Source organism: Azolla caroliniana, unplaced genomic scaffold (genome assembly GCF_043228905.1).
Source record: "Azolla caroliniana isolate FFs.n. ecotype wild unplaced genomic scaffold, voAzoCaro1.0.p SCAF_5, whole genome shotgun sequence".
Lineage (NCBI taxonomy): Eukaryota > Viridiplantae > Streptophyta > Polypodiopsida > Salviniales > Salviniaceae > Azolla > Azolla caroliniana.
Window position 1 is genome coordinate 11,977,778 of NW_028230440.1, and position 27,708 is coordinate 12,005,485.

Consider the following 27,708-nt stretch of genomic DNA (forward strand, 5'->3'; position numbering starts at 1 on the left):
GTTGAAGATCCCCCAACAACCGTTGATTTTCTTGTTCCAAAGCACGAAACTTCTCTTTCAAGCATTGTAACTCTGAGAAAACGGATTGATATTCTTGAGCACTAACAATGGCCATAGGATGAGAGGAAAGAGGAATAAGAGATTAGTATGAAGGGAGGGAGACGTAAGAAGATAAAAGGAAGAGAAGAGGACAAAATCGGTTCAAACTGTCAGGAATAGTACTGAGACAGAGAGGAAATTAGTACTAAGAGATGAATATTAGTACTAAGAGGAAAAGAGGGTGTAGAACACTCGAGAGAAGGAGAGAGAGAGAATGATTATAACAGTGATATATTATGTGAAAAGAATATACAATGATGGCTAGGAGGCTTAAGACTGGCATTAAACCAATTTGGTTCGAACCGATTTCTCTCTCCTTCCTTCTCTTCCTTTATCTTCTTACTTCTCCCTCCCTTCATACTAATCTCTTATTCCTCTTTTCTCTCATACTATGGCCACTGTTAGCGCTCAAGAATATCAATCCGTTTTCTCAGAGCTACAATGCTTGAAAGAGAAGTTCCTTGCATTGGAACAAGAAAATCAACGGTTGTTGGGGAATCTTCAACAAATCTCCTTAGAAAAGCAGCAGACACAACAACAACATGGGGAACTAGTGGTACACGTGCAACAACTCGAAGCAACCTTAATAGCGATGCAACAACAAGGACCCAGTATGCAAGGGATTCATAAAGAACCCAAGATCGGCCTTCCCATGAAATTCGATGGAACGCGATCATAGTTTAGAAGATTCCTTAATCGGGTACGATTAGTCATTCAAATGCATCCTTCTCGATATCCCACTGATGTATCACGAGTGGGACTAGTAGGCACTCTACTTAGTGGCACAGCTTTCACATGGTTCGTCCCCATATTAGAAAAAAGCTCTCCCTTGTTAAATAATTTCGAAGAGTTTATTACCGAGTTTAAAGCCTGTTTTGGAGATACTGACTGTGTTAGAACAACAATCAACAAAATCCGAAGATTGCACCAAGGTGAGCGGTCAGCCCGTTTATGTTGTGGATTTCCGTCTTCTCACCACCGATATTCCTTGGGATGACTAGGCACTAATGGAGCAATTTCGTTTTGGCCTACTTAATGATGTTAAAGATTTACTCTTAACTTTCCCCGAGGAACCAAAGTCATTGACAGAAGCAATCAGTCGTGCAGTGCAATGCGATAATCCCCTCTTTGAACGACGTTTGGAACGTCAGTTCCAAATGCCACAGACAAGATCGGAGCCCACCTACGCTTCAATCGTAGCAAAGCCTTTCCCAAGGGAGTCTTTCAATACGTCTCCAACAAATATTCCGACTCTAATGGAAATCGACACCACACGTCGCCGCGGACCTCTATCGGAAGAAGAAAAGCAGCGACGCAGGGCAAATCGATTATGTCTTTATTGCGGTGGACCAGGGCATATTGCAGTGAACTGCCCCCATCAGCCGAAAAGGCAAGTAAATCAAATAACTAGTAGTACTAATAGTACTAAACCCGAGTCTATTCCTCTAGGTGTGTTTGATACTCCTAATAGTCCAAGCCTGTCAAACAAATTTGAAATCCTTAGTCAACTAGAAGAAGATTTAAACGATTAAGTCCAACCAAAATAGGAGTCGTTTGGTTGGACGGCCCTAGATCTGTGCAGCCCATTAGTGGTTCCATTTCCTCTAAGCAAGTTAGCAATGTGTTCTTAGCTCAAGTAATGGTTAGTACTAAAAATACTCCTCTAGTACATGTCTTGGCACTCTAAGATTCCGGAGCCAACTCTTACTTCATGGATAGGAATTTTGCCCAAGCTCATCATATATCCCTAAAGAAACTCCCATGTCCAGCCTCTGTAGTATTCATTGATGGTCGTCCCATTGCTTCCGGGAATATTATAGAAGAGTCAGAACCCGTTAATATTGTCCTAGATAACTTAGCGTGTGTAGTATCATTTAATATAATTAGCACCCCAGAACATCCCATTGTTTTGGGATTACCATGGTTCGAATTACATAACCCAACCATAGATTGGAGAACAAGAGAAATACGGTGTCGACAAACCCGAGGATCTACTCATAAGATTGTAACCATTTTGCTACATCAATTGCGTGAGGAAGGACGCAAGGAAGAAATGTTTCTCTTCGCAATATCAGTAAACTCCTCCATTATCAATAAAGAGGAGTCCATCGTTCAACTTCCAGAGAAGTATTGTCATTATGTCGATGTGTTCGATAAAGTACGAGCTAATATGCTTCCTCACCATCGACCGTATGATTGCCCCATTGATTTACAACCAGGAAAAGAGCCACCATGGGGAACGATCTACAATTTGTCACCAACCGAGCTAGAAGTCCTTCGAGCCTATATAAAGGAGAATTTGGCAAATGGTTTCATCAAGAAAAAGGATGGATCATTTCGTCTCGTCGTAGATTACCGTGGGTTGAATAAAGTCACCATCAGGAATAGGTATGCACTTCCTCTTATCTCAAGTATTTTAGAACGGATCAATGGTGCAAGGTTCTTCACAAAGATCGACTTACGAGGAGCGTATAACCTTGTACGGATCCGACCAAGAGATGAATGGAAGATTGCGTTTCGCACCAGATATGGGCACTTCGAGTATACGGTTATGTCATTCGGCCTCACTAATGTGCCAGCAGTCTTCCAACACATGGCAAATGATATATTCCAAGATCTCTTGGATGAGTTTTTGATCATCTATTTGGATGACCTACTGGTTTATTCGAAGACCCAAGAAGAGCATGATTCTCATGTACGGTTAGTACTAAAATGACTTTGAGAACATAATCTTTATGCAAAACTGGAAAAATGTAGTTTCGTGTGCAACCAGGTAGAATTTTTGGGCTATGTCATTTCCTCAGAAGGCATCTCCATGGATCCATCTAAGGTCAAAATGGTGGTAGAGTGGCAGACTCTGTGTTCGTTGCGAGATGTGCAATGCTTTTTAGGCTTTGCCAATTTTTACCGCAAGTTCATACATAAATACTCAAAGCTTGGTCTACCTCTCACACAACTTACCAGGAAGGGAAAATCGTTTGTTTGGTCTCAAGAAGCGGACATTGCTTTTTAGAGTCTTAAGAAGGCATTTACATCAGCGCCTATTTTAGCTCATGTTGATCCAGAAAAACCATTCATCATTGAAGTAGACACGTCGGATTTCGCCTTGGGTAGCATTCTGTCTCAACAAGGTGATGATGAAAAGCTACATCTTGTAGCTTTCCATTCACGCAAGTTTGACGCCGCAGAAATCAACTATGAAATTCATGATAAGGAGCTATTAGCAATAATGGACTCTTTTATGCAATCGAGGCATTTTCTAGAGGGGTCTTCTCATCAAGTCATCGTATTCAGTAATCACAAAAACCTTGCCTACTTTCATAATGATCGTGTGTTAAATCGACGTCAAGCTCAGTGGGCCTAATTCCTCACTCGTTTCGACTTCAAAATTACATATCGTCCAGGGAAGCAACAAGGGAAGGCAGATACATTATCACGGTGTTCGTATCTAGCACCACGTCCCAGAGAGTCGGCTTTCGATAACCAAAAGCAAGTAATCTTGGGACCGGCACGACTACAAGCAACACAGGTCTTCGGTATGCCCTTGGATTCCCACGTTATCGATACCATACGTGAGGACTTGAAGACAGATGTTTTCGCTCAAGCCATTCTAGCCCAAATTGATCCCTCTCGAGCATCTTGTTCACAGTCGCAACAACCAGGTACGGACTATCGACAATTCGAATGTCATGATGGATTATTATTCTTTAAGAAACTCTTGTATGTTCCTAATGGTACTTGTCGCCTTCAAGTAGTCCAAAACTATCATGACACATATACAATTGGTTCATTTTGGTAGTACTAAAACACTAGATTTAGTACAATGATCCTTCTGGTGGCCCCATATGCGACAATTTGTCAAAGATTTTGTTCGGACTTGTGATACATGTTGTAGAGCAAAAATGCCAAGGCATCATCCATATGGTTTATTAGAACCATTACCAATTCCAAGAAAACCATGAAAATCCATTGCCCTAGATTTCCTCACAGATCTTCCAGTCTCTAAAGGATTTGATGTGATCTTAACAGTAGTAGATCGATATACGAAGATGGCCCATTTCCTGCCATGTACTAAGGAAATCTCCAGTGAAGAAACCGTCGAAATTGTCATGTGTGAAGTATGTCGGCATCATGGCCTTCCCAATAGTATCATCAACGACCGTGGACCCCAGTTCGTCTCAAAGTTCTGGAAGCATCTCTTTAAAATGCTTAAGGTCACTTGTAAACTCTCCTCCGGCTACCATTCGCAAACAGACCGCCAAGCAGAACGAACAAATCAAATGTTGGAGCGGTATCTTCAGTGCTTTATAAGCTATCATCAAGATGACTGGGCAGATATTCTTCACTTCGCTGAATTTGTGTATAATAACTCTGTCCACTCATCAACAAAGGTGACACCATTTTATGCTTACAAGGGTTGTCACCCCCGATGGTGTGTATTTGAAACCCCAGAGTTACCCACAAATCCTTGTGCAGAGGATCGTTTGGAGCGGCTACGTAAGATACAAGAGGATTTATCTACTCATCTACATCAAGCTCAACAAACACACAAGGTTTACACGGATCTTCATCGGTTTCCATCCAGTTTTGACATTTGAGATCAGGTGTGGCTACTACGACGACACATCAAGACTACTCGCCCATGCAAGAAGTTGGATTACCGGCGATTAGGTCCTTTCTATATTATCGGAAAAATTAATGATGTCGCTTTTCATCTCGATCTACCTCCAAAACTTCGGATACATCCGGTGTTTCATAGTTCTCTCCTCGAACCCTATCAAGACAACACCATCCCAGGTCCTATTAAACAACCTCCACCCCCGAACAAGCTTGAAGATGGACCTCAATACGAGGTTGCCGCCATCCTCAATTCCAAGATTGTTCACAACAAGCTCTACTATTTAGTTGATTGGCTAGGATATAGTCCCAGCGACCGTACTTGGGAACCAATAGAGAATGTGACCAATGCTCATGCTCTTCTTGAAGACTTCCATCGTCAATATCCAGATAAACCGGGTCCTCAATCCAAAATGGCTCGTGCCACTCGTCGTTTTAAAAGGGGTATAGTGTCATGATATGGCAAGACTCAAACCCATGACCTTATGTTACATGGGTCAAGCTCTTGACTATTAGACTATATGTTGTAATACAAAGAATATTATTTTCATTTAAGTTTTACTATAGAAAATTGATCTATATTCCAGATTTCTCTGGAACATTCTAGAAACTTCAGGAGTACTCCTAAGAACACTATAAAAGGAGGCACAAGGCATTATTTCGAACCAAATCGGTTCAATGCCAGTCTTAAGCCTCCTAGCTACTCTTGTATATTCCCTTAACATAATATATATCTTTTGTTATCCTCATTCTCTCTCTCTCTCTCTCTCTCTCTCTCTCTCTCTCTCCTTCTCTCGAGAGTTCTACACCTCCCTTAGTACTAATCCTCATCCTTTAGTACTAATTCCTTCTCTGTTTTAGTATTGTTCCTGACAGTACTTGTCTATCTTAGTACTGCTCCTGACAAATGCTTTCTTTGCTCCATTTGTCCGGATGTCAAGCGACGAGACCTTCGAACTCATTATTGAGGGAGTGAGTTGACTCGTCGATTGGATCTTCGTCTTAGGCAATCTTGGCCTTCCCTTTGTTGAGTTTCGGACTCGGCCAAGATGTGCTTTGGTCACTCGGGGGCTCCCATGGTCCACTAATCCTTGTCGTAATGGGACTTTCTTCGAACATGTGTCCGAATCGAAATTCATCTTCTATCTCTCATTCGGCCGATTCTGGGTCGATTGAAGTAGAAATCGGAGTCGTCTCTGGACGGTACAAGGATGTCGACTCGTCGAAAACAACATCTCGACTTACTTGAGCTTTTCAGGTAGATGGGTTGTAGCATTTGTACCCCTTCTATTGAAGCAAGTACCCTACAAGGATACATTTCTCCGACTTCGGGTCGAGCATTTGTCGCATCTCGTCAAGAATATGTACATAGGCGATTGAGCCAAAAATCCAAACATGTGATAAATCTGGCTTCTTTCCAAAAAACCTCTCATGAGGGGTTACATCGTGTCCCCTAGAGGTTGTACACCTATTCATGAGATATACGGCCATGTTCGCCGCTTCTGCCCAGTACGACTTTGGCAGGTTCTTCTCATTCATCATTGCCCGTGCATCCTCTACTATGTGCCGATTCTTCCATTCGGCTACACCATTTCGCTGAGGTGTATGTCGGCACGAGAATTTTCGTCGTATTCCTTCCTTTCGGAGATGTGTTGTAAACTCGTCTGAGAAATATTCTTTGCCTCCATTTGATCGAAGGCAGCGTTGTCGTAGTGTATTTCGTACACTACGTGAAAAAGTAAAAATAATATAACTGATTTAATTACATATAAATAAATAAAATAAGAATATCAAAATATTTATCACGTGCATAGGGTAGGATTCAAACCCTGTACCTCCACGTAGCCAAACCTCAACTTTACCATTATGCTACCTTATCTTCAATGTTCTACAGATTTAATAACTATAAGTGCTTTATTTGCGCCTACCTTTATTAAAAGGTAAATCATGCATTTTTAGAGTGCGTGAATATTTTATAGAAAAACGCAAGCAACTAAAAAGTGACTCATGCACATCTAGCGTGCATGAGCACTATATTTAGCAAATAAAAGCAAGGATTAGAAAAGCATCACATGCACATTTAGTGTGCATGAACATATTAGAAAAAAGCATATAGCTATGCTTAGTCTCTCCCATCACTATATAAGGATGGGGAGCACAATGTAATAGGTGTGTGAAATATTTGGAAATTGGATATATTTACGAAAACACCAACCGATTAATATAATCGTGGGATTCACGAAAATAATATAATCTATACTTGTGGGATTCACAAGTTTCTTATATCTTTCTTTCAATCTAAATACATATTCTTATCTAAATATTGATTAATCGAATACAATACACTCGTGGGATTCACGAAATTTCTATCTCTCTTTCTAATAATCTATTCACTACTAGCCTCATCTCATATTCTTCTTTCTCCTAGTCCAAAACCTCAGTGGTTCCCACCCGACTCACGCAACGATCCGGCGCCGAAAGGCGCGACAGCGTATGTGTGAACCCGTGGCTTTTTCGACTTCATTTTTGAATCTTTGGAAGTGGCCGAACACTTCGCTCTTTTGTTTCATCAGGTAGAGTCAGGTATGCTTGGAGAAGTCGTCGATGAACGTGACATAATATCGGCAACCACCGAATGTTGTCGTTGGGGCTGGTCCCCACACATCTAAATGCACTACATCTAGCATCTCTTTACTCACATTCCTCTCTTTCGGGAATGGATGTCGGCGTTGTTTTCCAAACTGGCACGCCTTGCATGCACGCATAATCTCCTTCTCAATAAAGTTCGGGAGTCTGATTACAACTCCTTTCGATTGCATGTTCTGGAGCTTTTGGAGATTAATGTGACCAATTCGCTTGTGCCACAGTTTCAAGTCGGTTTCGACTTTAAGGCCTTTCGCGAACATAGCCGATTTCACCTCTTTTGATTCGAGAATGAACATTCGGCCTTCTCGGTGACCATGCGCTATAATTTGATCATCCTTTTCAAAGAAGCACCCTTCATTATTGAATCATACTTGCATACCTTGTTCGACAATCTGGCCAACCGAGACCAGGTTTTTCGTGATGGTTGGGACATGCAAGATGTTCTTGAGGTAGTTTTGTTTGCCGTCATTCCTGAATGGAACATTTCCGACATGCCGACTTGGGTGAGTCGTATCATCTCCAGTTTCGACATAGTCGGGTCGATCGGGCTTTCATAATTCTCGGAACCAATCGTCATGGGACATCATGTGATTGGATGCTCTTGAGTCGACAAACCATATGTTATTTGACAGAGAGGTGCTAGTCAAGGCATGTGCCGACATCGAATGTGCTTCATGCCTCATTATGAACATCCCGCCACGATCGTCGTAGTCGGAATTCGAAGCGTAGTTCGTGAGTTGTCGACTAGTCGAAGCCAAGTCTCGTATCCTTTTTCGGCAATCCTCTTCATAGTGGCCGTGTTTTCCATAGTACCCTTATTCGGTCAAGTTGTTACGATTGCTCGGTCCGGCAGGGTGGCTCCCCCTTCTGCGAACTCTCTGGGACTATTCCTATCCTCTTGCCATTGGTGGGAGTTACTCTCTTGGGTCGGCCGACCGCATCAGCCTCGTCCGAATCGACCTCAATTTCCATGGTCAAATCCTCTTCTATCGTCTGACTGTGAGTAGAGCATCTGACCATCAAGCGCATTGTTCCTTTGTCGAACGTGATTTTCTTCGACCAACAAAATTGATTGAAGGTCGAAAAAGGAAGGTGGGTTCTCCCTTGCGAGAATGGCCGATCTGATCGTGCCGAATTGTGGTGCTAAGCCGTCGAGCCATATTTGCACCATTTTGTCATCGTCGATTATGACATTGATTGATCCGAGGGCATCACACACCGGCAATCCCTCTATTGCATGTTGATTAGCTCCTATCAAAGTTGGAGCTTTCATGTAGCCGTATTGGCCGTAAAGATCTTCTTGAGATTTCCCCAAGCTTCTTTCGGTGTTTTCGAATCTCGAATATAGACGAGCATGTGGTCATGGACACATAACGCAAGGCAATACAACACACGGCTCTTGGCCTGCTCCCACGCTAGGTAGTCAGCGTGTGTCGGGTTGGGTTGCGTTTCATGAGCTCCCTCGATGTAGCTCCAGTAACCTTGTCCAACAAGGTATTGATGCATCTTGTACTCCCAAGATGCAAAGTTTGTTCTATCGAGCTTCTCGGTGGGAAGAGCACTTCCCATCTGGGTGTTCATTGTCGAACTTCTTCTACTCATCATGCGAGTTGTGCAGAAATCGTTGCTACAACGATCAGTTGGTTCTCTACGAGTTTGAGCACAAAACACATAAAGGCGATGGGCTTGGATCAAGCTACCATGCGCTCTGATACCATGTAAAGAATCGAGGGTGATTCTTTGTAGCGGAAGGTTTGTGTGTGTGTGTGTGTGTGTGTACACAAGAGAGAATGAGAGAGAAAGAAAGAGAGAGAGTTCTAAACAAGAAACTATGTATTGCATCCAACAGTAACTAAGTTACAAAAGGTTGGTTTAAATACCAACTAGTCTAGGGCAAATGCCCTTTCTACTAGTTACAAAAATGTCCTAGTAAGTTGTCCACCGACTAGTGTAAACACTATTCCTATGGGAAGTTGAGTTCGATTCCAACAACACAGAAACATATTACAAATGTTCAACATAGATTAAAACTCTCGACACAAGAATAGAGTATAAGCAACAAAGATATTCTATTAAGAGATGTGAACTTAATACATTGATACAACCGATTAGTTTTTACATCTTTCCATGTTCCTTTTTATAGGGAGCATGGCAGTTATGTCTAGACGTGAATGTCTACTACTTCCACGAATTATATTACGGACGTTTCTTTTTCCTTCTAGCTCCCTGTCCGGCCCCACCCGTCTTTGACCCAACTCATAACCATCCTTGGCTTTTTCATACTTGGATCGTCCTGACCGACCAACACACATGTCATTTCCCATACTTATGTGTTTAGGCACACCCATTTTATTCTAGACATGTGATTCAAACAATCAAAATCAATGTGCCATTATTCTGAAATTTTCAAATGCGGTCACAATATAAATGCATTGTAATATCATTACATGTGTCATGGAGATTATGACCAGGTAGTGGCATTTCAACTTTTGATGCAAAATCATTTTGTGCAAATTTTCCATTGTTATTATCACTTTGACAATGTCCACAATCTCCATTGTGTGCACAAATTGTTTATCATATGTATTATGTTCATTGCATTTTTGTTCCAACTCTTCCTGTATTGCTTTGTCAATCAAATCTTCCATCTTGACTGTTACTAAACATAACAACTCAATCAATTTGTAGTTGCCAACATGACCACAACGGCAATAGAGACCAGCCATTAACACCTCACGAACATGATGGAGTTGCTTAGGTGGCACTAGAAAGCAATGTATGTCTTAACAATTATCAATTGGAGAAAGATAGCAACATCCTCCAACCAACCAATTACATGAGCATTGCTCCAACAATAAGAGAAGGTTATTTTAGCTACCCCCTCTCACTTCATATGCAAGACATGGGAGTGATGTGCACTTAGCCAATGTGTAATCTAGTTCCATTCAGTGCCTAATAACTTTTACATCTCAACTCTATTGTATAAGGATGATGCACTAGTTCATTCAAGCAACAAGGTAATTATACCCATTGTCATATCACTATATTATGACACTATATACAAAATACAACCCAACAAGTTCCACCCACAATCAAGAGACTAGCAACACTCCATTTTCACTTTGCCTAGCCATGACATGGTGACCTTGGCAAATATTGACATATCACAACTTGAGATGCTCATGAGGATCTTGACAATCACAACATTCCTAGATGTCACAACATGAGCCCCATTTGAATGGTGTGCCATGGTGGAACCTCCTATGCTTGTATAATGGCTACCAATGCTCGTAAGTGTGGGCTAGCAAGCTAAAAATTGTGGATGCAACAAGGGAGGGTGGGCATGGGGACATGAGAGTTTACATTCTTGCATATTGGGTCATGAATGGGTAAAATGGTGTCTCGATGGAGCGAACCAATGTAGGCAAATAGGATCCATCTATGGATGATGACATGTGAGTTACACTTCGACTTGGTGTACCATGCACTTGGTCTAGGCCAACATGCTGTATTGACAATTATTGGTTTTTGTGAATGTTGGAAGTTGCAAATAAATGACACACCATGTGTAACATATCAAAGTTGCCCAAATGACATAGTTGTATCGAATTAATATAATTCCTCTTCTTCCCAAATGTTGGAAGTTTGAAGTGAGCGTTAGTGTAAACACAAAAAAAGAAAAAATAAAGTGTAACTATCTATTGGGTTAATACAATTCCTCTTCTCCTATTCGTATGTGCAAACAAAGTGTGCAATTGAGTGTTTGTGGTTTGGAGTGCTAATCAAAGTGTGGTGTGGCTTAAAGTTGTTAGTCATTTCCCCGATTCCTCTCTTCACGATCATTCCTTGGTTTGTGCAACGTGTCCACAAAAGAGTTCATCAGCAAGAGGCAAGAGCAAAGTGGTCCAATGTAGAGTGCTGTGCCCTCCTCTAAAATAACTCGGGAGTAGGATAGTCCTTGGGTAATATAAACTCAAGCTAACCCTCCGATACTCTGACAGCAGTCCTTGGGTAATATAAACTCAGTCAACAAATTTGAAACTCTGCAATAAAAATAAAAATAAAAAAACCACCAACTGTCTACACAGACGATCATGGATGGCAAACACTAGAAATGTGAGCCCAAGAAATGCTTAGCAAGGGATACTTCTGAGTTCCAAATACTCAAATAACAGGTACATGTGCATGCCAAACATCTGGCGATAAAAAGGACGCTGTAGAAGAAGAATAGAACTTTCAGAAAGGCCATAAACATTCTAAATATCAGGCACAATAAAGTATTGGATGTCAGTTGTTTTGCTCAAAGCTACAAGATCCAGCAAGAGATTCCCTTGATAGCATCAACTTAGTGTTCAACGTTATTCTTCCATCCGCAATCAAGATACTCTAATCAAACATATGAGATTTCCAGAATCTTACATCAACAATAGTGACCCTTGCGAGTATATCATTATTCCAATTCCCAACAAAATTCCCTTCTTGACAGAATAATTAAGCTGGAGATAACAGGTTGAATTTGACAAATTCTTAGACTATACACAACATAAACAGCCATCACAGATTGCACTCACTCGAGCTCTTCTAATGAATAAACGTTCTACATGTGGTACAACAGATATCAGACTGGAAATGTTATAATTTTTCGACGAATAATTTTTCTATCTACGTCTTTTAGAATCGGATTCCCTTGCATTAGCCGTTGCCTTAGCTTCTTTGTCTCTAGATCTGCAGACTCTCCAATAACCTACAAAGTGAATAGATACTACAGTTTCTAATAACCTCTTGTACAATATCTAGAACTTAAATGTCATTTTGGCAAGAATCTCAGCATCTTATAATAACCATATTACTATCATAGACTACAATAACATAGGTAACATTACCTCCACAAAGTTGTTGATATGTCCATCCTTGTTGGGTTGTGTCAATGGCTCTTCAGGGTTGGTCAACCAATTACCATCAACCACGTATTTATATTCATATTTCCCAACCTGTAGCATATGTCCCTATATATCACCAACTGAAGCAAAAATTTGTACCTGATAATTAATATCACCAAGCTATAGCTTACAAGTAGTTCACGCTGTAATATCCAGCGATTCTTAGTCGGCATAAATGTCAACGGTAGAGTCTACAATGAATAATAATAATAATAAATCAAATAATTAGGCAAGAGGTAGCTTAGTTCTCACTGTTTAGAAACCCATAAGAATAAAGTAAATACTATTCTAGTACATGCATTAAATTGTAAAACTAGAGAGTCAGTGAGTATCTTTTTCTCCCTACAGAGTAAAGAATAGTGGCTCCAGATTTTTGGGTATGCCCTTAGCAAAACCACAACTACCTAGCTTCAATTGGTTGCAACTAGGTAGCTTGGTCACGTTGATGAATGTTGGTTCTCACTCCCCATTGATCAGATACAAGACTGACTAGTATGTTCTCGACAAGCCTGCAAGTCCCTAGGTTCTCCTAGTTGAGGCCAAATAGTTCGTTCTGCTAGAACACACTAATCCTGTCTCCTATCTAAACATTGATATGAAAAGGCCAAACTTTGGAGATACTCAACAAAGGGAATGCAAACTATGATTATTGGAATTTTGTATTGGTTGAAATGGGTGAGAGTTATGACTATTTATAGGTAGCAGAAGTGACCTTTGGCATGGTAACTTATGCGAACCTTCAATCTTAAAAACCACATAAAAGAATACTCTTTTTTAATAATGACTCCAAGGCCCAATATTTTAGCAGTACATAACATGTATTTAGTGAATTTTAAAGCTTCTGAATCCAAAGAAAGCATATCCAAGATAAGCACTTCCAAAATCACAGCAGTTGGCACAACAAGGAGATGAATTGTAGTGTGATAAGGCATGTGAGGATTCCTACAAATCATTTGAAAATATAGACAAGTGGATAGTATCTCATAATTGTGTTATCACAAAGTGGAATTGTTATATTATTTACTATGAGATGAATGGATGTGTTGATACTTCATATCATAGGCAGTTTCTGGTAGACTAATGTTAAGATGGTTTTCCCTCTAAGAATCAACTGCATAAAACATCATTAGCAGATTTATCTGACCATGAAAACTTCCACCTAATAAGTTTTCCTCATTTGAGTAATGCCCCTATCAAGCATGGAAGTATGTAGCATCCATTTACACACAATGGCATGATAAGGAAAAGCTTACCATTCTCTTTGTTCCTTATTAAGTTTAGGGAAATCTTGCATGTTCAAGAAATGGAAATCATCTGCAGTGGAATCACTAGAGTTACCTGACCCCAGCCAATATCAAGGCCTGAAATCTCTACAGTTTGACAGTCATTGAACGGCCATGTTAAAATAACTGTTTCTTTTGCTGCACCGGTTAGCTGCAAATTTCAATCAGCCTTGTAAAACTTTCAAGTATGATATGACTGTGAAAAATAAAAGCAAATGCAACCTTTTGCTTCAACTCACAAGATCACAAGTAGCATTCTTTATGGATTCCAACTTTGGAAAACATGGGCGCACACCCTGGAAGACAAACACACTGCCACTTAAGACTCCATAAAATTGAAAATAAAGGGAGAAACTTTCTTGCAGCCAATTATGCAGTTAAGAAGTACCAAGAGCAGAGAGTTTGCTTCAAGAAGCTCAAATCCCAGAAGCCAAAACATGTATGAAAGCTGAAAATAATGCAAAATGCATCAGTCCAAAATTTAACAAGTTCCAAAAGAAAGACTTGCTAAAAATATATACTTCAAATGAGAAGATTCAAATGGAAGATCTTATTCAGCAACCAACTTAAAGATAAAGAAAAATATTCAGATTACTGATTCAACGAGGCATATTGGTATTTTGTATACTAGCCATCTAGATTTTCCCAGCATTGGCTATTACTTGGACCAATAGGAAAGTAGCATTCCTGCTATCTGCTCAGATCCTATTGGAAGGCTTTCATTTATGCTGGAAATGTAGTCATAGATAACAATCGGCAACAGTTCGGTTGGAACCGAACCGAACCGCAAAACCACGGCTTAACGGTTTCAATTGTTCGGTTCAGGTTTAGGTTTTTTAAAACGTTTCGGTTCGGTTTTAACAGCCAGAACCCGCGGTTTAAATGGTTTAACGGTTTTTTTTTTGTTTGTTTTTTTTTTAATTAAAAATTTGTAAAAAATTTTAAAATTTGTTTTTAAATAATCTTTTCCTTTTTAGACCTTATTCTCACATTTTAGGAACATCTTAAAAAATTTTAAAATTTTAAATAATGAAATATTATAAATTTTAAAAAATTAAAATTTTGACCTATGTTGAAAACCGAAACCGACCACGAAACCAAGGTTTTTACGGTTTAATGGTTTAACAGTTTGAAAAAAAAAAAAAAAAAAAAACGGTTCGGTTTAACGGTTCCGTAGTTCGGTTCGGTTTGGTTCAGGTTTAACAAATTTTTAACGGTTCGGTTTGGACCCTCTCAAACCAGACCGAACCGTTGCCGATTGTTAGTCATAGATAGTCGCCAACTTAAGAATACAAATCTCTATCACAATGCCCATGTCTTTGTAACTATTCATGGATCATAAGCCAGAATTCTGCATATAATCATTAACAGTAAAAATATTAATCCCAGACCTAACAAGTTCCTATATTTTCTGCCATATCTTGTCTCAGACAAAATGAGAAGTTGATAATAAGTATATATACATACTGCAACAGCAGGAGCCCTGCCAAGTCCAGCTGTACAATGGATGTATGTAATCCCTTTATTCCTCTCAATGGCTCTGTGCAATATCGCAATAACTTCGGGAAGCCTCTTCCTCAAATCAAAAGCATCAAAATCCCTAAACAAAATCTTAGATAATAAATCACATTATCATATTAAATGTGAAGACCAAATATAATAAAATTACTTCCTTGAAAATATTATCCTAACAATAAGATTCAGTAGCATTCCCATTACTCAAGAGAGAAAAATTCAGACTAAACAAGGGCTGCACCTTATTTCAGCACGGATATGTTCAATGCCTCCTATTTCTCTTGCCCTTTCTTGAATGGCATTTATATCCACTCCAAAATATCTTAAGTTTGAAGAATTTGAAATCAAGGTCAGACGCATATGTGAGACAATTCATAAGATTATTCTTTATTCATTGTGAGAACATTTAGAGAAATAAAGGATACTCAAGGTCAGGGTTTTGTTGAAGGCAAAACACTGTCTTGACTCCGATACTCTTTAAACGGTCTACATCTGAGGGAGTCTGATTTCAAGTTATAAGAAAGTTACCACTAGATCAAAATAAATTATACATGCATGATTTAATGAAATATATATTAAAATTCTTTGGAGGTGGAATTTAGCTATATAAATTTGCAAAATCAAATATTTGGGCTCAGCATACTTGGAGACATGAACCAACTATGAGATCAGGTAGAACAAAGTTGTAGTTCATTCCAAGCTCGTGCCTGTAAGTGAGAACTGTAGAAAGACCACATGAAATTCACCCTTCATTTATTCTAATTAGTACTTCACATTTTCAGACAAGTGCAGAGTAGACTACTAACCATCGAACCTCATAGAAAACAACATGTAATCAACACTACAAATTACTATTGTTTCTCTTCATCACTTTGTAATCCTGTCAAGAGAAAAAGGGAGCTGACCTGCACCCATTGCATTTGTCATAACTGAGCTGTAAGTGTCCGACTTCTCTTTTTCAGCATCATCTTTCTCTTCTGATTCCTATGCGTGCAAAAAAATGACTCTTTTGCAGCATTATTTCACCATAAAAATGCATGAATTTACACTGCTGAAATATAGGTGCAAGCTAAAGAATATGACTTCCAGCGTAAACCCAAAGCATCTCACCACTTTATTGCCTTCAACTAGGTTGTTCCTTTCTAATTCATCAACATTACGTCCTGTGCACATTGTCACCTGGCAGCAAAATAACGCTCTAAAATATGCAATTGTTCATATACTTGCGACGTTTGCAATCAATACAAAAGACATTGTATGCATCATCTTGAAACCATGCACAACTAAAAAACTAGAGATTACATGATGTCCATACCACATCCATCCACCAAAATAACAGAATCATGTAGCCCATGTTACTATCTCCATTTCTATACAAGAACCTCAAATTTTAAACAAAAGTGCATAGAAGGAAATTGAATCAATGTAACAACACGTTACCGGAATCAATTATGGAGGGCCATTTAATCAGCAAGAGTATGGCTAAAAATGGTTTCTATAGCCATAACTTAGATAACTATTGGTCACAACTTAAATCCATTCTATAGTTCAGCATTTATCAAAATAGATATGTTCCTCAAAATAGACCTAGTAGAGGGAAAATAGCCTTTTTCTATTTATATTGCAAACCTAGTTAGACATCCTTCACATGAAAATAAGAAATTCCAGGCATTGGATTTGAGAACATAATCAGTTGGAAGTTAAAGATGCATGATTTTAAAGACATGTGAGGAATAAGCAATTTTTCCCTCACTAACAAATGGAACTTACCTTCTCCATCGTACTTCCCATTGAAAACAAACTTAGGATTGATATGAATAAAAATCAGCAGAGAACCAAAGAATGTAAAACTTCAAAAAATCAAAAAGGAGCAGTTGGGTTCTGATTGTAAACAAAAATCACCAGAGAATGAAAGGTTGCATCACTCAGAAAATAAACTTACTAAATCGATCCTCTAGCATCATTTTCATGGGAAACAAAAGGATAAGGCCAAAGATGCGATTTTACACCTTCATGATGACACAAAAATCAATTGCTGAGAGACAAAAACTAGACTGTCTATTATCCTTTCCATGGAAAAAATAAACTTTAGCCTTTCTGTATTCATAATTAATAAAGATTGAAAAGAAACTTGACTTTCTATATCATCCTTCCATATACCAAACTTAAATCCAACACTTGATCTAAAAATGTAAAGTTCTGAAAAGAACGTGAAGAACGAGAAATTTTGTGATCTGCCAAACAAAGTGAGCAATCTTGCAGCTTAGTGATCACCGAGAAAATGAAACTAGATTCCCAATCTCCCTTTCACATCAATAAGAAAGAAATTTAGATTTTCTCTATCAAACATTTGATGTACTGTGAAGGTAAGTCCAAATTTTGGATCAGAGATGCAGAATTTTGTAAAAGATTATGACAAATGACTAATGTTGCACCTTCATAATTAAGCAAGAATTGTTTGCTGAGAAAAGAAACGTGAATTCTTCTCTAGCATCCTTGCTGAGAAAAGAGACTAAATTTAAGTCTTTGCACCATCTTAGTTAACAGAGATAGAAAGAAAAATGAAGCTTTGCGATCATTTTTCCATGGATAAAACGAACAAGCTAAATTCTTTGAGACCGTGGTAATTTGCAATTTACAGCAGGATCAGTGCACATTTATAGAAAAAGAGAACTAACCGTGAGAGGTTTCCCTTTGGAAGTGCTAGACATGAACCGATAAGACAATAATGTTGGGGGAGAGGTATTAAAGCAGAGTTTCTCGAATCGATGAAGACTAGACAGAGAAGTTGACGATGATGACGAAGCGAACGAGAAGGAAGCATTACGAAGACACGCTTCCATCTCAGATCTCTACTAGGTAGACAGACGGAAACAGTGTGCAGGAACTCGGGAGGAGAGAATGAGAGAGGGAGACAGAGAGAGTATATTCTGTAAAAGAAAAGGAAAATATCTCCAGCAGAAGCAGAAAGGAGATATTGTTTTTCAGTTTGATGTGGTTTTCCTCATTTGGCTGCCTTCCTTCTAACTAAAAGCAGAAAAGCAGAAAAGCGAAAAGCAAAACGCGAACCACGAAAAAGAAAATATGCAAAGGTTCCGTGACGTCTGCCCTGCCTTGCCCGCCGACTGCTCTAACTACATACATACATACATACATACATACATACATACATACATATAGTATGTAGTATGTAGTATGTACATAACTCCCCTCTCACTCTGGTCTTAGAACACATACATATAAATACATTACTATTTCTCTCTCTATCTGACAGAATCTCTGGTCTTAGAAGACGTTAATCTCTCTCTAGCTACACACTCTCCCATCCAACCGAATGGAATGGGGGAGACATTCACATACATACACGCTCTCGACCCCATCCCATCCACCCTCCTCGTATCCATCCATCCATCCATCCATGGCCTTGAAATTTGAGAGCCGGAGTGGCTCCAGCTATGTAAAAACAGACCCCCCAAATCCAACACAGCCCTATGTTTGTAGACTTATTTGAAAGTGTTCTTATCACTATCCACCCGTCAACGTATAAATAGGGATGCTTATCCAGGAGATGTGGAAAAACCAAAAGCTCTCCAAGGTGGTGGTGTTTTAGTGTTTTGACAAACAAAATTTACATGAATCTTTCTTCTCATGCAAAAGGCAATGGTCTTCTCATGCAAAAGGCAATGGAAAAGATGCATTTCAATAGAAATGTAAGGCCTACCAAATTTGGACATTTTCCACCACCCACTCAGTTTATCTTGAAACACTTGAGATATTTTGCCTATAACAAATTTTGGGTGGTTCTAAAGTAAAACCTTTGTCTATCATGCATTCGCTTACATACATATATTCTAGTCACCCATGCCTATGGTTTTTGCTCCGAAAGAACAAGTGTACATCCTCCAGGCCATACCAAACTCAATCATCTTCGCCTTGGTTGGAACCTCTCTTATCTCCCACCCACTTCAATGTCACGCATGTTGTTGGGGAATGGAAATCTCTCCTTTTGCATGTTCTTGGCTAGCAAATTGAATATCACACCATTTCAATTCCAATACTTTCATTCTGTGGCCCCACACATGGGCTCTCTTTCCCCAACTCTTCAAGACTCTCACCGTTCCTTGGTTTCACAACCACCGCTTCGCCTTTATCGATCACCCTTTGGAAAAATATTACAACTCAACTAAAGGCCCTGTATGACATGGTATGCTAAATGGGAGATCGTCAAGCTCTCTCGTAGAGCCCAAAGTTTGAAGCAAATTGCATATTGTGTATGGAACATGTGAGTGTATCACACGACTTGGAGCATTTGGTTTCTTCTTTTCTTTATGCACATGCATAATAATAAAAAAGGATCTTATAAATTCAACTTCTCAAGATGTGGCCGGCTAGGGATTAGTCGAACAACATTTGATATGCCCTAGTAGCTATAAAAGGCATTTATGTGTAGATGCCATCCTAAAAAGTGGGACTTGATCAAACAAAATGGTGTTTACTTTTCGGTGCAACCAACCAATTTTGTACCATCTCAGATTGTCTTCTGTCTCTCCTCTCACGTTCCATGGAAGAGCTAAATATTAGACCTCCTGCCGAGAAATTGTCGACACGTTAAATAAACCTTTGAATTGGAAGAATGTGAGGCCGTCTGTCCACCCAATGGGAGATTTGGATTGCGACGCGAAGAATTCTGTCACATATTTCTCGTCTCTCACTCCCAATGCTACTTACTCTCGAATCTCTAATATCTATGTCATTTGTACTCCCAATGTTAATGTAATACATACATACATACATACATACATATATATATATATATCATATGTAGTAGTGTATACATATGAATATACAATGTATTGTAAATTTGTACATATATGTATGTATGTATGTATGTACATATATATATATACATACATATATGGCCATGAGTAGGCGAAATAGGTCCCCGTTTCCTCTGGCGGCGACGAGCACGCCTCAGAAAAAAGGCCCTGTTTCTCTTGCAGACCATGAAAAAAGAAAAACTTCTCCTTCAAGCTTTGTCCTCATCATGTGAAGAAGGAGGAAATTTGTCCATGCTTTTCCATCACCTCTCCTCCTCACAAACCCTCCTCTCTGCTAACACCTATATTCTATTACTCAGAGCTTCCATTAAAACGAAGAATCCATCTTATGCAAGACAAGTTCACGGGCACCTTCTTGAATTCGCTGACCACGAGTTCGACTCGAACATCAATTTGGATTATGGGTTCCTCTTCGATTATTTAGTTGTAACTCTAGCAAAATGTGGTGCCGTCGATGATGCATACAAAATAGCGTGTTCTCTGGACAATCTTAGTGTTCATTCTTGCACTGCTCTCATCGCTGCATATGCTGAATGTGGATATGGATCTAAATCCTTGGAAATGTATGAATATATGAAGGAAAATGGTGTAGAACCTAATTCGTATACCTTTGTTGCACTCTTCAAAGCTTGTGGAGCCACACAAGACCTTGAAACTGGAAGATTTCTCCATTCTGATGCTCGTCGGAGATGCTTTACATCAAATCCATTCATCATTAACACTCTTGTAAGTATGTATGGGAAATGCGGTTCGGTTTCAGAAGCTGAAGAAGCTTTCTGCGGATTATCACATCCTAATCCTATGTCTTGGAGTGTTATGCTCTCAGTATATGCTCAGCAAGGTCGAGGAGAAAACGCATTACTACTATATAGGCAGATGCAGGAAGAAGGTATCAGACCAAATCAGCACGCATTGACATCCATTGTTCAAGCGTGCACTATCCTATTAGAGGATGAAGAAACTGTATTTGTGAGAGAGCAACACATAAAGCAGAAGTCATTAGAGATACTGAAGGCATTACATGCACATCCTCATATGAGAGGATGGCATCTTGATGTGGTTCTCGGAACTGCTCTTTTGAGTATGTATGGGAAGTGTGGAGCAATAGTAGAAGCAATCCACACATTCCAGGCACTGTCGCATCGTGACCTCATTGCTTGGAATGCATTGTTATCAGTGCTTGTAGAACAAGGCCATAGCGAAAATGCTTTGGCTATCTATAGATTGATGCAAATGGAAGGGATAGCTCCTAATGAGCTCACATTCATATTCACTCTTCAGGCATGTTGTCTTCTTATGAAGGAAGCGAAAGCTCGTGTTAGACATGAACAAAAAAAATCGATATGTTTAGGAATCGGAAAGGCATTGCATGTAGATGTAAAAAGAAAGGGATATGCATCCGATCTTGGTGTGGGCGCTGGCCTAATAAGTATGTATAGCCTCAGTGGGGTTGTTGATGAAGCAGAGGTAGTGTTCGTTGCATTATCACATCGTGACACGGTGTTATGGAATGCAATGCTTTCAGCTTATGTTGAACAAGGATATGGAGAAAAGGCGTTCAAGTTGTATAGGCAAATGCAAGCAGAAGGAGTGAATACAAATGAAGCAACATGTGTAATTGTTCTTCAATCATGCAGCTTATTATTTGTAGAAGCTCAGTCTGCTGTCAACAAGGGGATATTAAATAAAGATATGTGTTTGGAATTTGTGCAGGCGTTACATGCTGAAGCTCGTAGAAAAGGTATTGCATCGAATATAATTGTTGGTAACTCATTACTTAGTTTATATGGGAAGTTTGGAGCAATCAGTGATGTCGAGAATGTATTCAGTGCATTATCACTTCCTGACATCATATCATGGACTAACTTGCTCATTGCATATGTTGAGCAAGGGCAAGGAGAGAATGCCGTATATTTGTACAAACACATGCTCAAGGAGGATGTTGATCTCGATGATGTTATACTTGTGTGTATCCTACAAGCTTGCAAAGTAACTGGGAGTTTGGACACATGTAAACAAATGCACTTCAATATAATTTCGGCGGGGTGCGATCAATACCCTTCCTTGGCAGTTTCTCTTATCAGTACATATGGGAGTTGTGCTGATACGGTTGATGCAGAAGCCATCTTCAATAAGCTTTACATTTCTGAAATTATAACGTGGACTGCTTGCATGACTGGTCATGCTGAAGCAGGTCATTCTTTCACAAGCTTATACTTATTTGAACAGTTAAAATTAGCGGGATTTCAACCTGATGGAGTTTCATTCACAACAATTTTAGCAGCTTGTTGCCACACAGGGCTTGTTAGCGAAGGTCTTGAGTACTTTCTTTCCATGAGTAGAGACTATGGTTTAGTGTTGGAGTCATATCACTATGGAATTCTTATCGACATGTTTGGCCGCGTTGGAGACTTTAATAAGATAGAGAATATGCTGCAGAATATATTTGTACAGACTGATATATCAGTTTGGCTATGCCTACTTGGAGCTTGTCGTTCACATGGTAACTTAGAACTCGCAAAAAGAGCATTTGATAACGCAATATGTCTACATCCTGAGCAAGGCAGTGCATATGTGTTTTTATCAAACATCTATGCAGATGGATTTCAAGACGAGTGACATTCATCCACAATGTTATGATTTATATCCAATTTGCAATTGACATTAGCATGGGATATCTTGGAATGTATGCTGTAAGAAAAGAACTCTCAGAAGTTCTCGTGTGGATTGAAGTCACGAATTCCAGGCATTCTATGCAATATTATACCAGGAACAAATGCACAAGGGTTGTGCTGAACGCCATTCAAGAGCACACAAAGTCCATGCATTGTGTGTTATGGATTTTGGATCAAAGGCAAAGACATCACCAAGGTTTCTAGGGTGACAAGGATTATGCAAGTTCGTGGAATATCCAAGCACATTACAATAGCAGGAGACAGTGGATGGTGAAAGATAAGGGATTAAGATACATGGAAGTTGGAGGTGACAATGGTGGACTTTGTTGGAGTGGTCAAATTTTGAAGAAGGCAGACCAAGAACTTGTACGAGGCAAGAATGACAAGAATAGAAAATGAAGAAAAGTAGAAGGATAAGGAGGTCGACCTCCATCAGTCTATAAAAAGGGCAAGAGGACTTCTATTTCGAGGAGTTTCATCTTCTCCTTTGTTTTCTGCTGATCAACGTAAAATTTTATGGATCATGATTTGGAGATCGGAGTGACGTTTTAGAGGCCAATCCAGTTTGGTGTTAGGGCCGCCATAGTCTCTCGATTTGGCTGCATCAAGTGTTCGAGTTTCGAAGCAATTCTTGATCCATGATTGAGTGGTGGAAAGGTTGCTGAAGCTTAGGGGAAGGATGAGGTATGGAGGCTGATTTGGATATTTGTGGAGGGTTTTTTGGCAGCCATCAACAGTCGCTATCGTTGGAAGTATCAGCCTTCCTTCCTATTGAGAGTGGTCACTTGCATGAGCCATAACTTAGCCATTCAGAATTCGATTTCTGATCCATTTGTCCTATTGGTTTCCTCTTTCCATCATCTCTTCTTTGAAGATGTACATGTATCCTTATTCTTCCATAATATCTGGTTTTTCCTTAAAATACTGATCTCGAGTTTCTCTAGGTAGATCTCCTTATTTAAGGTTTTTACATATTGGTAATACAATGTTCTGATTCTCTATCTAGTGCATACTTCAACCCACATCACATAGTTTGAAGCCTTTTTCTTCCATGGAATGCATAAAGACATGAGTAGAGACCAACTTTGTAGTCTTATAAGATTCAGTATTTAAAGCAGCAAACAGACAAGAAAATCACATGGCTTTAACTATAATATGGCACACCAAAGGCAATATAAGAGTTTATGAACAATGATGGTGCTCCAAAGATAGTACAAGGTGCATAGATAACAAGCCGCATTATATATTATTGAGGTAATGACAGGCAATTACTAACCTGATTTATCAAGATGATGTAGCAGTTGAAACACAATATGACGGTGACAATTCTTTGACCAGCAATAATTAGAGCCCAGTCAGCATAACAAATCTCATCGGCTCAACATAAATCAAATGTCTTCTTTAAATTACATATCATCAACAAAATACACTGCCTGCTACAGAATGGAAGCACTAACCATTTACAAAAGCAAAATTAGTGAAGGAATATGGCAGGCCATAAAAAAGTAAGAATTATTGAAGTGTGAACATATCCGATTGTCCAAAGACCACATTCTATTCACAAGCAAAGCTGAAGCAAACAAGTCGTTTATACATCTATTTATTTTTCCAAAAACTGTTTATACATCATGTTAAGTAAGAATCACTTAAAGTGAGCTATTTTCGTGGGGTTCTGCATCATTACTTCCTCAAATTAAATAGTACTATGGAAACTTCTGTATAAAGTACGTCATACACAATTTATGATCTATATACCTAACTACTAGCTAGCAAAGCATCCATCAATTTCACAAGTCATATAACAGAAACACATGTCTACCTACATTTATAATGAAAAGATTGTTTTCTGCTTAAGTGAAAGAAATCCTTCGAACAGTTAAATATTAAGTTGTTGCAAGTTCTTACCAAATAAGCATTCTAACTTCTAAGATATATATTTATAAACACATCCTTTAAAAAACATCGGCACCATTATTACATTGAATGTGGCACTCTAGTCTCTATCCTACAAAATTTTGCAAGTCTTTTCATAAGTGACGGGGCTGAACAGATGTGAATAATCAGAATCTGTACTGCACTAGCCTAATATAAAAAAATTATCTGAAACTAGAGATTTCAGAAATTTAAGGTTCTACAAGCTTTCCCCTTAGTCGTTGAAGGAGAAGTCTGACAAGCATTAATATTGGAGGAAACAATGGCAGGAGAATTTCCTGCACCAGCCCAATGTCTGAGTTGGCCAGGACGAATGAAAACCTGAACCTTCCTAACACCAAGAATATGTCTTCCTGGCTTAAGCTTTGCGCTCAAGTAAGGTGTGAGGCCATGCCGAACAGATGAAGGAACTCTCTCATTCCTCGTTAACCCACTTTCTTTAATATGTGACGAGACTGATATTTGGCTTGATTCTGAAGTGGTCGGTACTTGAAGACAAAGGGAGACAGAATCATCATGTATTAGTCCAAAACTCTCAGAAACATCACAACAGCGAGAAGAAGTCGTCAGCGTTGAGTTAGCCGGACCAGCAGCTCCAGAAGTTTCTGGATCCTCATAGCATAGCAAATCGTCACCTTTTTCGCCGTTAACTGAGACTTCTGAGATGGACTTCAGCGAGGAACTTATCTGAACAAACGCAGCGCGATACAAAGATAAATTAGCAGAAAATGTTCGTAAAAGTAATCAAAATATTATAAGAAGAAGACTTACAGTAGCAGCTTCATGACCAGTTTCCAAGCCATGATAACAACGTCCAGAATATTTTTTATCTGAGATGAAATTCAGCCTTGAAGTTTAAGAATTTCCTTTGATACAAACACTCCAGTTTAAAATCATCAGTTAATGCTCATACTCCATACCTTCACTTATAGACGAAGATGCTGTGGAAAAAGATGGAGGAAGCCACCTTAGCTTCCCATCTGAGGACTTGGAAAGATGTATGAGATTTCCTCGAACAGTGCAAATGTCAGAAATCTTGGATCGTGTTTGACAGGAATCACTTTGAGGTGTTTCTGGCTCCGTAATAAAAGAAACTCGCTGGTATTTAACAAAATTGATGTAAGAAGCAGCTCAGACGGAAAAACATAAATGTAGTATTTCTATGTGCACTCAGAATGATTCTAAAATTCAATGTTCCAGTATGGAATAAAGTTATGCAGATGCAGAAGCTATTTACCTTTGCATCTTCATAACACATTCCGTTTGCTTCTTCACAGTAGTTCTCTTCGCGTTTCAGCATTTTGAAAAGTAAGTATATGGATTCTGTCGGGCACTAAGCCTACCGTGAAGAGAAGCAAGTTATCAAACTTCAGATCAGAAGAGTAAGTGGCATTCATTCTCATGCACTTCGTCAATGTCATAAAAGAACGGAATACACAAATCGGAGAAGAACGGGTCTTGAGATAATAATTTACTAGTAGCTTACTATTTACTTCCATTAATGTACCCATAGAAAATGGTTGATGTTCAAACTTTTTCAGAAAAATGTGATAACTAGACAAATAGATGACGGGAAGAAACTTGTAAGTTTCGGTACTGCTTTATAGAGCATGTCAATATCGATATAAAACCAGAAAACCTTGCAATCACGAGTTAAATGGAGAAATGCAAAACCATATGAAAGCAAATGAATTGAGAAGGTGTAAACATTGGCAACAAATTGGAAAAATGGTAACTTAACACAGATAAACAACATTCCAACAAGGGATAAGGGATACAATGACAGACAAGGCATACCTAGTGTGATTCGCATGTATAATGCTGCTACATGGAAGGAAGAATACGGACATGGAGGGAAAATATAGTGCGGATGTAGAATTTTAAGATTTGAATCAAGGCGTGAGTTACCTTTGAGGGAGCTGTGAGACAGGTTGCGATCAGTAGAAGTTCGAAAATGCCATAGGTTGATCAAACCGAAGGAAGATGAGGTACGGTCAGAATGCAGAATTCTTGGCCGGAGAGAGAGAGAGAGAGAGAGAGAGAGAGAGAGAGAGATTTCGATCAGTAGAAATTCGGAAATGGCGCAGGGTTAATCACAGTGAAGCAGAAGGATGGAAGAAAAGGAAGTTGGATGGGAGTGCAGAGAGAGGTGGAGGAGGGAGGGAGGGAGGGGGTTGTGAAGGGGCTGAAGGAAAGAGAAGTTGTAGGGGGAAGGAGGGCCGTTTGAGAAATTTTTGGAGAGAGAGACACAGAGAGAGGGAGAGGGACAGTCTCTCTCCCTCTGTGTGGGCCTCTGAGCTCTCTCTCTCTCTCCCTCTAGAGCTCTAGAGCTCTCCACATTTTGGCGCCATTTCCCGTCTGTAAATAAACAATAGTAAAGGAGTAGAAGTAATGTGCGCTGACGTGGAGATCTAATTAAACGTAGCCATCGCAATAATCATAAGCATAATAATAATAATAATAATAAGAGGGAGGGGGGGGGATTTTAATTTGAATTCCAAATTTGGGGGGGAAAAATCTGATCCACAGAGGAAGAAGAAGAAGAAAAAGAAAAACACGATTCTTCGTCTTCGTCTTCTTCTTCCTATTACATGCAATTGTTATTCATTAGTTCGAACTAATTAACACTCTCTCATGTATGTATGTATGTATTGTATGTATGTTACATGTATGTATGTGGGCCAAGTTCATCAACAGGGGCCCATAATATGAATGGATCACACTTGACCCCCCCCCCCTCCCCCTCCATCCTTTCCTCCCATAATGAGAATACACATAATATCCCTATTCATCCCAATCCTAGCCACCACCACCCAGTCTCCCTTGAACATTAAATCTATTTATGCCCCTCGTCGGTTTAGGAGAATTCTAATTGGTCCTCCTGTGCAAGCTCTTCTTGTATTGGCGTGATGGCATGCAACAAAACACCTTTAGTCAACTTCTCTTGCAATGTATCCACCACACGGAAGTCGTAAGAAAATAATACTGATAAGTGATATCTATATAAAATTTAACATAATTTTCACATATTTGTTTCGGATTTTTTTTCTCTTTAAACATGAGAGTGCTTCTTTCCCCAAGCTTGGTCATGATTTGTGACAGGATATCTAAATTCTTGAACCCATGAGGTAGCCCGATGGCTTGAGATGTTGCTCTAGTTTTC

At 39.3% G+C, this 27,708-nt stretch overlaps 3 protein-coding genes across 3 annotated transcripts; 1 reads left to right on the forward strand and 2 right to left on the reverse strand.

The window, feature by feature from the left end:
• Nucleotides 1-11,872: 11,872 nt before the first annotated feature.
• On the reverse strand, nucleotides 11,873-17,998 carry SEX4 (dual specificity protein phosphatase (DsPTP1) family protein). Its single transcript, XM_087319830.1, has 13 exons — nucleotides 17,779-17,998; nucleotides 16,211-16,279; nucleotides 16,006-16,084; nucleotides 15,744-15,820; nucleotides 15,526-15,602; nucleotides 15,342-15,422; nucleotides 15,053-15,185; nucleotides 13,974-14,033; nucleotides 13,825-13,881; nucleotides 13,641-13,736; nucleotides 12,434-12,493; nucleotides 12,246-12,353; nucleotides 11,873-12,106 (listed from the first exon to the last, which is right to left on the reverse strand). Exons 1-13 carry the CDS (start codon nucleotides 17,941-17,943, stop codon nucleotides 11,981-11,983), a joined length of 1,188 nt encoding a protein of 395 aa, XP_087175956.1. The 5' UTR covers nucleotides 17,944-17,998; the 3' UTR covers nucleotides 11,873-11,980.
• Nucleotides 17,999-20,118: 2,120 nt separating this feature from the next.
• Nucleotides 20,119-23,978, forward strand: LOC147864154 (pentatricopeptide repeat-containing protein At4g13650-like). Its single transcript, XM_087320544.1, has 2 exons — nucleotides 20,119-22,767; nucleotides 23,680-23,978. The coding sequence occupies exon 1, from the start codon at nucleotides 20,170-20,172 to the stop codon at nucleotides 22,555-22,557; it is 2,388 nt and encodes a 795-aa protein (XP_087176670.1). The 5' UTR covers nucleotides 20,119-20,169; the 3' UTR covers nucleotides 22,558-22,767; nucleotides 23,680-23,978.
• A 731-nt stretch (nucleotides 23,979-24,709) lies between these two features.
• Nucleotides 24,710-26,654, reverse strand: LOC147864155 (uncharacterized). Its single transcript, XM_087319198.1, has 5 exons — nucleotides 26,454-26,654; nucleotides 25,783-25,884; nucleotides 25,466-25,643; nucleotides 25,317-25,375; nucleotides 24,710-25,232 (listed from the first exon to the last, which is right to left on the reverse strand). The coding sequence occupies exons 2-5, from the start codon at nucleotides 25,843-25,845 to the stop codon at nucleotides 24,729-24,731; spliced, it is 804 nt and encodes a 267-aa protein (XP_087175324.1). The 5' UTR covers nucleotides 25,846-25,884; nucleotides 26,454-26,654; the 3' UTR covers nucleotides 24,710-24,728.
• Between the last annotated feature and the right edge of the window lie 1,054 nt (nucleotides 26,655-27,708).